Below are 12484 nucleotides of genomic sequence, written 5' to 3' on the forward strand. Positions count from 1 at the left end.
TTCCTCTTAAAAAAGAAAAAAAAAAAGGCCTAATCTATGCTGCTGAGGGTCTGGTGCAGGGTCTCTAACACAAAGCAAGCTTACAGAAACAGGTCAGAAGAAACAGCTCACTTCACAGGCATCTGTTAAGTTTCAAGAGGGAATAGTCAGACTCCTAGGGCAGTTTATTTACAATCCAAAAGGTAGGGAACCCTGGATAAGTAGGCTTCCTGGAGAAAGGCTGAGAGAGAGGAGGGGAACGGACCCTTTCCCCAGGCCTTGGTTTCTTGCCACAGTGTTTTTATAATTTCATTTCACGACCAGATCTGGTTTTGCCATCACACCTGTATTGCTGAGGCTGGCCTTGACGTTGTGACCCTCTTGCCACAGCCTCCTAAATTGCTAGGATTCTAGGCATGCACCAACCACCCTGCCCAGCCTTTTGCTAGTTTTTAAAGTATTTTATCCTTTTTGATGATACTGTTAATGGAATTGTTTTCTTGATTTCATTTTCAGAATGTTTATTTTTAGTTTGTAAAACTGCAGCCATTTTTTGTGTATTAATCTTGTATCCTATAGTCAGTTTAAGTTGTTGATAATTCCCAATATTTTTTATTGGATTCCTTGAGATATTCTATGTATAAGATTCCGTTGTGCTGGGAATGTTGGTGCCCTCCTGTATCCCAGTGACTCAGAAGGCTGAGGTAGAATGATTGCAAGTTCATTATTTATTTCAGCAAGTTAGTGAGGCCCTAAGCAACTTAACACAATCCTGTTTCAAATTTAAATTAAAAAAAAAAAAAAAAAGAAAGAAAGAAAGAAAGAAAAGAAAGGGGCTGGGTTTGTGGCTCAGCGGTAGAGCGCTCGCCTGGCGTGTCCAAAGCCCTGGGTTCGATCTTCAGCACAACATAATATAAATCAATAAAAAAAATAAATAAAGGTATTGTTTCCAACTACAACTAAAAAAAATAAATATTAAAGAAGAAAGAAAGAAAGAGGCCTGGGATGTGGCTCAGTGGTTAAGAGACCTGGGTTCAATTCCTGGTACCAAAAAAAAAAAAAAAATTGTTGTGAATAGAAATCATTTTCCTTCTTTTCTAATCTGAATGCCTTTTATTTCACTTTTTTTTTTTTAAACTTTTTATTTATTTATTTATTTATTTATTTATTAGTTATTGGCGGACACAACATCTTTGTTTGTATGTGGTGCTGGAGGATCGAACCCGGGCCGCACGCATGCCAGGCGAGCGCGCTACCTCTTGAGCCACATCCCCAGCCCTTATTTCACTTTCTTGTTTAATTGCCCTGGCTGTAAGTTATAGTACAAGTTGAATAGAAGTGTTGAAGGCTAACCTTCTTCTCTTGTTTTTGATTTCAGAGGATAAAAGCATTCAGTCTTTAACCACTTTGAATTTTAACTGTGCTTTGTAAATGCCCTTTATTATGTTGAGGAAATTCTGTTCTTTTCCTAGGGCATGCTTTTATGATGAATAAGTGTTAGATTTTGCCACATGCTTTTTTGTGTGACTATTAAAGTGACTAGATGGCCAAAAGCACAATGATACATACCTGTAATCTCAGTGACTCAGGAGGCTGAGGCAGAAGAATCACAAGTTTAAGGCCAGTCTCAGCCAATTAGCAAGGCCCTAAATAATTTAGCAAGGGCTGGGGATGTAGCTCAGTGGGTAGAGTGCTTGCCTCGCATGCACAAGGCCCTGGGTTCAATCCCCAGCACCACCAAATCTTAGTAAGATCTCTGCCTCAAAATAAAAAAAATAAAAGGACTAGGGTGTAGCTCATTTGGAGAGTATTCCTGGATTCAATCCTTAGTACCAAAAACAAACCCCCAAAAGTGTGGGTTTTGTCCTTTATTAATAAGGTACACTAATTGCTTTTTTGATTATTCAAACAAACTTGTAGTCCCACTCTGTAATTAGGTCTTAAAATATTAAGATTATAAATAGATGCATCATTTTTAAAAATGGTAAGAATTGAAAAGTAGGAAAGCTTTGAATCATCTACAACATGAACAAGGATTTGAGGGTTTGACTCACATACAAATACATGAAAAGATGTATAAATAACCCCACATGATAACTAAGCATGTATCACTATTTAGTGGATGAGAAAACAAACACAAATGAAAACACAAGTACCTTAACTATAAGTCAGCATGTGTTGAAAGCTATGTGTCATGATGCAACTGCAGATTGAGTACCACTGCTTTAGGACCTGCACCAGGAGTAAATGACATGTGGTCTGCTCAGTGTAGGCTGTCTTGTTTCTAGGTGACTGCTCATCATGTTCATTTTCCTGAAATTCTCTTCCCATCTGTTTTGCTTTTTTCTTTCTTTCTTTCTTTTTATTCTTTTTTGTACTGGGGATTAAACTCAGGACCACTTGACTGCTGAGCCACATCCCCAGCCCTTTTTTGTATTTTATTTAGAGATAGGGTCTCACTGAGTTGCTTAGCACCTCGCTTTTGCTGAGACTGTCTTTGAACTCGCAATTCTCCTGTCTCAGCCTCCCAAACCACTGAGATTACAAACGTGTGCTACAGCACCTAGCTCCACTCTTCTATTTTCTTAATTATCATTCCTGGAAGGATATGTATCAAGATATATTATTAGTGTCTTTTACTTTTTCTTGTTTTGGCCTATATTATATTCTAACTTTCCTTCATTTAATAGAAAAATATATTTCTAAAAAAGATCCCACTCCTAGGTATTTAACCAAGAAGAATGAAAGTTTATATCCACGCAAAGATTTGCCCACACAGATTTAGAGCAACTTTATTCACAATAGCCCCAAACTAGAAAAAAAGGCAAATGTCTATCAACAGGTGAATGAATAAACAAATGGCTGTACATCCATACAATGAAAATATCCTATCCAGCAACAAAAAGGAACAAAAACACAAGCAACAACATGGATGTATTCCCAAATATTATACTGAATGAAAGAAGTCAAAGAGAAAATGGACTATATCATTCCATTTAAATAAAATTCTGGAAAATAAAAGCTAGGCTATATGACATAAAGTCTTGGACAGGGAATATATTGGCTTTGCATTTCTTCTACAAAATTTCAGATGCAGCTAACTTATAAAGAGAAAAGACTTATTTTTAGCTCATAGTTTGGATGTTCAAGTTCAAGATTAGGCAGCCCCATTGGCTTAGGCCAGTGGTAATGGCAACTGTGGGAGCATATGTCATGGTTAGCAGCAACTGGCAGTAATATCTGAAGCTAGGAAACAGAGCAGGGTGGGTGGGGGTCCCATACTCCCCCTTTGAAGCCATGCCCCAATGACTTAATAACCTCCCCCTAAAGGCCTACCTCTTAAAGGCCCACAGCATCTCCCAAGGTTGCCACGATGAGGATTTTACATATGGACCTTTGAAAGACGCCGGAAATTACACTAAAACTATAAAAGGGAGGGTGACAGAGCAGGGAGGGATTCCAAAAAGGCACCAGGAGACTTTTTGAGGATGATGTACATGCTTATTATTTTGATCGTGAAGATGAATTCATAGGTGTACACATATCAAATCTCATCAAATCATACACTTGAACATGCAGTTAGATTAATGTCAATTATACTTCAGTAATGCTCTAAAAAAAATCTGCTGAGAAACTATTAAGAGTTAGGGTGCTTTAAGTTCCACCATAAAACAAAAAGCCCATAAAACTTCAACCTGCATAAACAAAGAAATGTCTAGTCTAGGCTTCAGGCACGGTTCTATCAGACCACCAACTCCATGTGTCTTGATGCACTCCACCCACTTCTTCCTGATACTGGCTTCATTATTTATTTATTTATTTTGGTACCAGGGATTAAACCCAGGAGCACATAACCATTGAGCCACATCTCCAACCCTTTTTATATTTTATTTTGAGGTAGGGTCTCACTAAATTCCTTAGGGTTTCACTAAATTGCTGAGACTGGCTTTGAACTCACTATTATCCTGCCTTCCTCCGGAGTCACTGGGATTACAGGTGTGCACCACCTCATCAGGCCCTGATTCAGGTTTCATTCTTCGGTGTCTTTCCATGTATCACTTGTAAGCTTCACATTCATCTACCACTCCCTTGGGAGAACAGAGAGGTTTCTTTCCCCTGATCATTAATCATCATCGAATCAACAAACTCCTGAGCCCATTTCTGTGGCAATAGTTTGGGCAAAAGTTAACTCATTTTTAAATAAATAAATATTACTCTCGGTGTGGTGGTGCAATCCCAGCTAGCTAGGGGTTTCCCAAGTTCAAAACCAACCTCAGCAACTCAGTGAGGCCCTAAGCAATTTAGCAAGACTATCAAAATAAAAAATAAAAAGGGCTGGGAATGTAACTCGGTGGCTAAGTGCTCTTGGGTTCAAGCCCAGCTACCAATAAATACATGCATGCATACATACATACATACTAACCCATGAAGGAAAAGTGGAATGGACAGTGCAGAAGCAACCAGCTAAAATGTGGGCATAGATTGGTCAGAATGGAAAACATTGATCAGGATTGAAATAAAAGGTGTTATGCTTTAAAAGATGTCATTCAAAAAAATTATTTTTTAGTCTTTATTTTTATGTGGTACTGAGAATTGATCCCAGTGCCTCACACATGCTAGGCGAGCACGCTACCACTTGAGCCACATCCCCAGCCCTAAAAGATGTCATTTTTAAAATCTAAGAATATATAGCAGAGCCAGGTAAATACAAAAAGAGTTATGGGAAAGAGAGTGAGTTTTTTTCCCTGTAACATTGCCTAAAATGCTGAGAATCTTCTATGCATCCCTGCTTCCTGCTTGTTACTGTCATCACATCCAATATGGTCAGTAAAATGGTCCTGTGTTAATTACAGCTGCCTATCACTTTTATATGGTAACAATACCCATCTCTTCCAGTCGGGAAAGCACTGGCCTCAAATTGGTGGAGTGGGTAGGTACAAGATTCAGGCCTGGCCAATCAATTCAACATCCATCTGAGGCAATGGGAGTCCACCTCAGGGGGGATTACCAAAAAAAAGGACTGTCTCCTGGCTGAGCTTTTTGTTGTTTTTGTTTTTTTGTGATGCCAGGCTGGAACCCAGGGGCTCCCACATGCTAGGGAAGCACTCTACCACTGAGCTACACTCACAGCCCCTTGGATGAGATTTTTAACATCATCATCATTATTATTTTGGTTACTGGAGATTGAACCCAGAGGCACTTAACCACCAAGCCACATCCCCAAACTTTTTAATTTTGAGATAGGGTCTTGCTAAGTTACTGAGGGCCTTTCTAGGTTGCTGAGGCTGGCTTTGAATTTGCAATCCTCCTGCCTCTGAGCTGCTGGGATTACAGAGTTGCACCACTGTGGCTGGCACCTTGGCTAAGATTTTAAAGCTACTCATGGCAAGCTTGCTTGCTATGTAACATGTCATCATGTGGTGACAACTAATATGGCAATAAAGTCAACCACGAGGGATACCAAACCAAGGATGAAGACAAATTCCTAATGACTTCACTGGGATACAGGGAAACAGTCAGATATGCCCCTGGCCTTTTTGTTTATTAGAACCAATAAATCTTTTTTTATAAATTCATTTTGAATTCAGTTCAAAACTGCAAGTCAGAATCCTAACATCCTAACTCTACCACTATCATCATAATTGTTATCTCGATCACCACCCCTTTTTCTCCTTCCTGGAGCCAGAAGCAAAAGTTCACTTCCTGAAACAGAACCTCAGATAATTGCAACATTAAGCTGGATGAGTGCCCACAGGAAATTCAGGATGGCAGTGTAGGGTGTGGCAGTTCAGTTGGAAGTTCAGAGGTGTTTCTGGAGCAGAGGAAACACAAGGGCAGAGACCTGCCATTGAGACACAGGTTCTAGCCAATTCCTGGAGTGCTCATCTATCTTACTACAGAGCACCTATTGCAGATGCCTTGTTAGACACAGATTAAAATTGCTCTAGTGGATGCTCAGCAGGCACCCAGTAGGTGCGTAATCAGAAACTATGATCCCTCTTTTTTATTTTTTTTTTTGCAGTGCTGGGGATTGAATCCAGAGCCTCATGCATGATGGATAAGTGTTCTGCCACTGAGCTACATTCCCAGCTCCTATTATTCCTTTTAAAGTTTCATATATGCATGCAATCATTCCTTTAAATAGCTCGGTCCTCCCAATAATAATGCAATTCTTAGCTCTTGTTCCAGGGCCTGTCCAGTTTTGTGGATATAAATATTGCCGCCAAAAATGATCGAAAAAATTATCTAAGGTTTTTCTGCAAAAATGGGGTCAGAATTCCAGGGAGAGCAGTAGTCTCTTTCCCTGGTTGTATTTGATTAGGAATAATGTAAAGGAAATAGAGACCCATTTCTTGTAAATGAAGACTGAGATTTCCATAAGGGCAGAGACCCTATACTTTCTGCTTATCCTTGTAGTTGTGTTATCTGACAGGATGCTCAGCAAAATAATATATATATATATATTTGTTAAGTGAGTGACCAAAATAGAGAAATGAATGAATGAAGCATGGGAAGTTTGAAAAGAGAAGACTAAATGAAGGTCTCAGAGTCAGGATCAGAAAGTAGCTCTGAGTGGTCTAGCTCTGGTGTTGACAGAAGCAGATCACTTCTAAAGGGCACTTTTTATCCTGTGATTCTTCTTTGGTCTTACAGATAAAGTGGGCATTCATCATTTTTGCTTGTTGGGTGTCCGTTCCTTTTTTCTATTTGGTCCCCAATTTCCTTTTGGGAAATCACCTTTCCTCATTGTGTATCCTCTTCTTGGAGGGTGAATGTTGGTAGGTCCCTTCTACCAGTGAAAGTGAAGGAGCCATATCCCTTTTCTGTCTGTGCCTGTGTGGTGTGACCTAACTCAGTCAATCAGATGCTCTCCGCAGGACTCTGACCCCTGACCAAGCCACGGAAGGAGGGAAGGGCTGGGTGGAAGAAATTGAACCTGCTCAGCAGAGTTCCTGCCACAAAGCCTTGTTGTGGTCCTTGCTGCCTGGCCTACTGGAGCTTCAGGCAAGTCTCTGAGCTGCCGATAACCTTCCAGTGAATTATCTTCCATGTCAGTCAGTGAAAGTTGACTTGCACTGTGTGCAACCAAAACTCCTATCTGATAGTCTGATAGTGCAGGCTGGCTACTCCCCCTGTGAAATGCCTGGTTTCTTTCATTTCATTTCTCTTCTAGGAAGCAATCCCTATTGCTATACAGGAGAGCTTCTCCTTTAACTTGCATTCCAAAGTATTGTTGTTTGTTCTTTTTATTCCTAGGTTCTATCTTCTTGTAATGGACACCTTGAACGTCAACCTCCTAATGTTATAGGGAGGCTGACATTCAAGAAAGGCTTTGTACCTAATGTGGCTTGAGCAACCTTGAAGGAAGAGGAGAATTATGTTTCTTGAGTCCAGCACAAACTTTGCATATGAATTCTATAAAGTTAGGATGATGAGGCACCTTTCACAAGCCTGGAGCCTGGAGTGTTTCCTACTGCCTACTGAGACATCCATTTTTCGATTTAGCAATGGCATATGGAGCAATCCAATCATTTGTGAGGTAAGTAGCACAGGTATTAACTTCAGAAGATGAGTGAGGAAACCAGGGCTGGGTATACATGACTGCCTCAAGACCACACATGATGAGTAAGTGGCAGAACAAGATAAGGAGCTGGAGTCCTCCCTTCAGGAAGGTGGGACTGGCTAACAGGATCCCTCTAATCTAGCCAGGTACCTTTACTCTTCTTAGGCTCCAGTTCAGACTTTGCTCTTTCCATCCTCTGCACTTGAGCTTTTGCAGGTACCCTCTTTCTAGAACACCCTCCCTTTCCTTCTCAGTTCTTGTTTTCCAAATCCTGCTCATCCTCAAGATCCATCTCGTTCTCTATCATCCTCTCAAGCCTTCTCAAGATTCATTCAGCTCATTATCTAAGCTTCAATAAAATCTCTTAGGTCCTGCTCCTGCTTCCAACATATTTCTGCCCTGAAAACTTGCTATATGGAAATTTGACTTGCCACTGTCATCCATCCTTCCTCACCAGAAGTCCTGTCACCCAGTTCCTCCTGGCCTGGGTCAGCCTTTTATTGTTTTCTTTATATGTGCACTTGTCTCTCCCTGGAATGTCAGTTTCATGGTGCATAATATTCTTTTTTTTTATTTTACCCTAATCCATTGACTTATGTTCACTTCAGGATCTTAATGTTTGTCCATTCAAATAGGTGTCTTCCCCACCTGCTCTTACTGTTCAGTTCCCCACGCAAAACTGATTCCTTATCAACCTGTTTCTAAAGCTCCAGGAGAGTAGGGGGAAAATGCAGGGACTCTATGAGGTGCAGTCAGCAATTAATAATAACCAGCACTTAATGAATGCTTCCTAATTGCTAGGTCCTATGCAAAACACCTTACATGTATTAACTCATTAGATCCTGATGACAACTATTATTATCCCCACTGAACAGAGGAAGACAAATAGAGGTCAGTCAGCTAGTAATGGCACAGCCAGGATTGAAACCCAGACTGACTCGAGTCTATACTCTTTAACTTGACACTAAATTCTTTATGGGTAACTGAAAGTCTCTTGCTTTAATGTAGATCAAACTTCTTTTTTTTTAACCACTCTACAAAGACAGAACTAAAAGAGCTAGAAAATAATATTTACCATGCTCCTAGACTGGGTAAGATATTTTGATGCATAACACTTTACTAATATAATTCTAGCAATGAGTCTGTGAAGCAGAAAGTATTAACTCCGTTTCAAGAAATTTGAGTCCCGAAGTGGTTAAATATTCAAATTTTAGTGTCTAGTTGACAGAGTTGAAAGGTTTCCTGATTTTCTTGCTTTATTTTTTGAATCCCCACGGCCTCATGCAAGCCAGGCAGACATTACCACTGAGCCATATCCACAGCCCAGGTTTCCTGATTTTCAAGAAAAGTCTTTAAAAGGAAGTGGGGAAAACCCTGACAGGGACAAACGTGAAGGGCACAAGAAGAGACATCTGAATTATTACTTAAGAATTGTGTTAACGTGTGTTGCATATTGAAGAATGGTGAGAGACTGTCAAAAAGGCTATTCTATTAATACCCACAGGGGGATTTGCTAATGAAATAATGAGCTGCCTGTCTTGGGCTGGGATTCTACTTCCCAGGAGGCAATGGCAGAGAGGGCACCACCTGTCCGGGAGAACCAGGGAACCCGCTCTAGAGACAGGTTCAGCCCCTCTTTCTTTCCTCACACTCTCATTGGTTACTTTTTCCTGGACTCCGCCTCCTCCTTAGTCTGGACCATTAGGCTGCCAAGCCCTCCACGACCTGGCTTGGGTCTCCAATCAGGTGCCAGGTCCACGAGTCCCTTCTAGAGAAGCCCCCTCGATGAGGGAGAGCCGCGCTGCTCTTACCCGTGATTGGCTGGGAAGCAGCACAGGTCCGCCTCCTCCTCCTCCGGATTGGCCAGCCTCCGTCAGGCCCTCGTCCCTGCGCGGCTCGGCCCCGCCCCGGGTCCCCCTTCATCACCCGGCCTTGGGCGAGTCGCGTCCTCCGGAGAGCGGGCCCCACCTCCGTGTGACGGCCGCACCGGGAATTGGCGGCGGCGCTGCAGCCATTTCCGGTTTCGGGGAGGTGGGTGCGGTGCGGAGCGGGAGTCGGAGCTGCCGCCGCTGCTTACAGAGCCTTCCCTGCGCCTGGTGCTGCCGGACGATGCGGCCGGAACCCGGAGGCTGCTGCTGCCGCCGCCCAGCGCGCGCGAACGGCTGCGTGGCGAACGGGGAAGTGCGGAACGGGTACGTGAGGAGCAGCGCCGCCGCCGCCGCCGCTGCCGCAGCCGCTGCCGGTCAGGTACGATGGGACCGGGCGACCGGGTCGGGTCGGGGGCGGTGGGCCGGGACCCCGCGAGCTGACGTCGGGGCTCGGCCGGGGCAGCCGTCGGGCGGGCCCAGGGGGCGGCCGGGCAGGGCGAGGTCGCGGTGACCGACTGCCGGGCTGGGCGCGGCTCAGGTGTGCTGGCGGCCGTGTCCGCGCGCTGACCGGGCCTCCCCAAGCCCCGAGGCTCAAGGGCGGCGCGGGGCTCCCCATCCCTGCGCGCCTGAAGGTCTTCCCCTCCCCCCCGAGGCTTGAGCTCCGCTGGAGCCCGCGGTTCCTCCCTCTGCCTGATCCCGCCAGAAGTGCGGGCGGCTCCCCAGGGGAGGCTGTCAGTGACCCTTCGGACCCAAGCAGGATCTGCGCAAGGGCTCCTAGTTTTTTCACCCGAGGTTTCCTCCTCAAACCCACGAGGTAGTTGCGTCCTTTTAATAAGAATCCTGCAACCGCCCAAGGAAAACCACCCTTGGGGTCCTTAGGAGGCAAAGAAAGTTAGGAGATGGTGCCAGGTGGAAACACCCAGTGTCTTCCTACCATATTCTAGACTTCTTCCACTAGCAGGACAGTGGACCATGGACCTGGCTGGCAGTGAACCTGCTCCAATGCCTAGAAAGCATTATCTTTTTACCCTGCCTGTGGAGGTGAGACCCCCCCTCCCACTCTCCAGGTTGAATTAGGTGATCCTTTTGACCTAGCAGAAGTGCCATCACACAGGGGATTGTTGGCTAACTTGTGATGAGTCTCTATACTAATTAATCAAGGTTGAATCATCAACCAGGTTCAGGCAGTTCTAAAATATTTCGAAAAGTTCTGAATTCACATTACTTATTATCAACCTTCCAATTCTCAGGGCTGCCTCTTCTGCTGAAAAGTGTTCTTAAAAATGAACTGGTTAAAAAGATGCAAGATTAATGTGACTGGAAGAGAGTGTTGTGATAATTTAATTGATTTTAGTATTTATAAGTCTTGTTCAGATGTTAAAGAAAACTTTTTTTTTTTAAAGTACCCTGTTTTCTTTAGCAGTAGAGTGACTGTTGGAGTTTTTGATGGGATATCTTAATTTGGCCTTAACATAAATATTTGGTAATCCCCACCCCCCAACAGTAGTAGCTGTGATGGATAGGCCTGTTACTGTTTGGTATGAAACAAACAAACAAAAAAGCATTTCTCCAGGTCATTTGAGATACTGAGACTATGTGGGAGAGGGTGGAAAATAGGTGAAAAAGACTTGATTCCCATGAATTTGTAAGACGTCAAGATAGAGAGGTACACGGATTCAAAAGGTGAGTTTTCACTTTTTAAGAAATGATTTTGCGAAAGAGGGTGTGATAAAAAACAAGTGGTGGAAGAATTTGTTGTTTTCCTAGCAATATAAGTGACTAATAAGACAAAATTGGTGTGGTATAGAATGTAATAGGGAAATTTAACAGTTGGAGTTAGAAAACACTTCACAGTTGAATGAGTGAGGAGGGGAAAAGAAGTCAAGAGAAAACTGTTCACATGTTAGAGGTGCTGTATATTTGGGTGTTCTTTTCAGTCATCAGGAGTTATATTCTGATTAAATAGTCAATGCAATTTCTCCCTTTCCATAATATCTTAATTTAGCATTTGTAGGCATGATAATTCTTCAGAGGTTCCCAACTAATAAGGTGAGGGAGTGTCAAGTTACTAATGAAAAATCTGTGACTGTAACATCTGGTGGAATTTTGGGAACATACTTTAGTGAACAATTTCCCTCAAGGCACATGGATGGTATTTGGAAGAATGGTCTAATGGAATGCTCTAAGAGCTGCAATGTCCACTCTAGAAAATTGTTTTCCAGACTCTTAAAAACAGACTTCAGACCTGTAGATCTGTACATTCATATAGAGGCATATTGTTTGAGTTTTTCTTCATTCTTTCTCTTATGCAGAAGACAGATCAACTTAATGAGAGCAAGGGTATATTAAAAATATTTTAAAGTTGCTTTTGTTCAATTACAGAGACTGAAACCACTACCTATATTTCCTTATGTTCTGGGGGAAATCTTGCCAACCATGTCTCACAATACATAAAGATGTTTGGCATAGCCGAGTGCAGTGGTGCACGCCTGTTAATCTCAGCGGTTTGGGAAGCTGAGGTAGGAGGATTGCAAATTCAAAGCCAGCCTCAGCAAAAGTGAGGAGCTAAGCAACTCAGTGAGACCTTGTCTCTAAATAAAATACAAAATAGGGCTGGAGATGTGGCTCAGTGGTGGAGTGCCCCTGAATTCAATCCTTGAACTCAAAAAAAAAAAAAAAAGATGTTAGGCATATAGGTGTGTGTCGATCTTTTATTAAATATGTAGTGTAATGTGGTACAGATAAATACATTTCCTCACATAACCTAATATTTGTCTTTTAATAAGCAGGAGAGAGGTAACAAACTTAAGATTTCCACATACCCTACAGTATGCTTCTGAGATGCATGCATATGCTAAAATGTCAACTCTTAGATTCAGGTTGAGTTTACTTAAATAGATGGTGTTAAAGGAAGGAGTTTGAAAACAATCAGACATTACTGTTTAGAGATGTCAGTAGTTTTCAGAAGAGCTAAACAGTAAAGCAGTGATTTTTCCATTCAGATGATTGGGAGGAGGATCAGATTTTGAGATAAAGGGTGACAATTAGCCTTTGGGAAACTTTGACAGAATTC

The 12484-nt window shown here is 42.5% G+C and overlaps 1 protein-coding gene and 1 non-coding gene across 2 annotated transcripts in view; both read left to right on the forward strand.

Annotated features, from left to right (window-relative positions):
- The first annotated feature begins 1646 nt into the window (after positions 1–1646).
- On the forward strand, positions 1647–1719 carry Trnaa-cgc (transfer RNA alanine (anticodon CGC)). The gene has a single exon. It is a non-coding gene; the product is annotated as a tRNA-Ala (tRNA).
- A 7873-nt stretch (positions 1720–9592) lies between these two features.
- Sptlc2 (serine palmitoyltransferase long chain base subunit 2) overlaps positions 9593–12484 on the forward strand; it is a 108088-nt gene continuing 105196 nt past the window's right edge. Inside the window, exon 1 of the mRNA XM_077799993.1 lies at positions 9593–9790. Within this exon, the coding sequence (XP_077656119.1) occupies positions 9653–9790 (138 nt within the window). The 5' untranslated portion in view covers positions 9593–9652. The remainder of the gene's footprint in view (positions 9791–12484) is intronic.

The sequence above is a fragment of the Urocitellus parryii genome, chromosome 6 (assembly GCF_045843805.1).
Source record: "Urocitellus parryii isolate mUroPar1 chromosome 6, mUroPar1.hap1, whole genome shotgun sequence".
NCBI classification, from domain to species: Eukaryota; Metazoa; Chordata; class Mammalia; order Rodentia; family Sciuridae; genus Urocitellus; species Urocitellus parryii.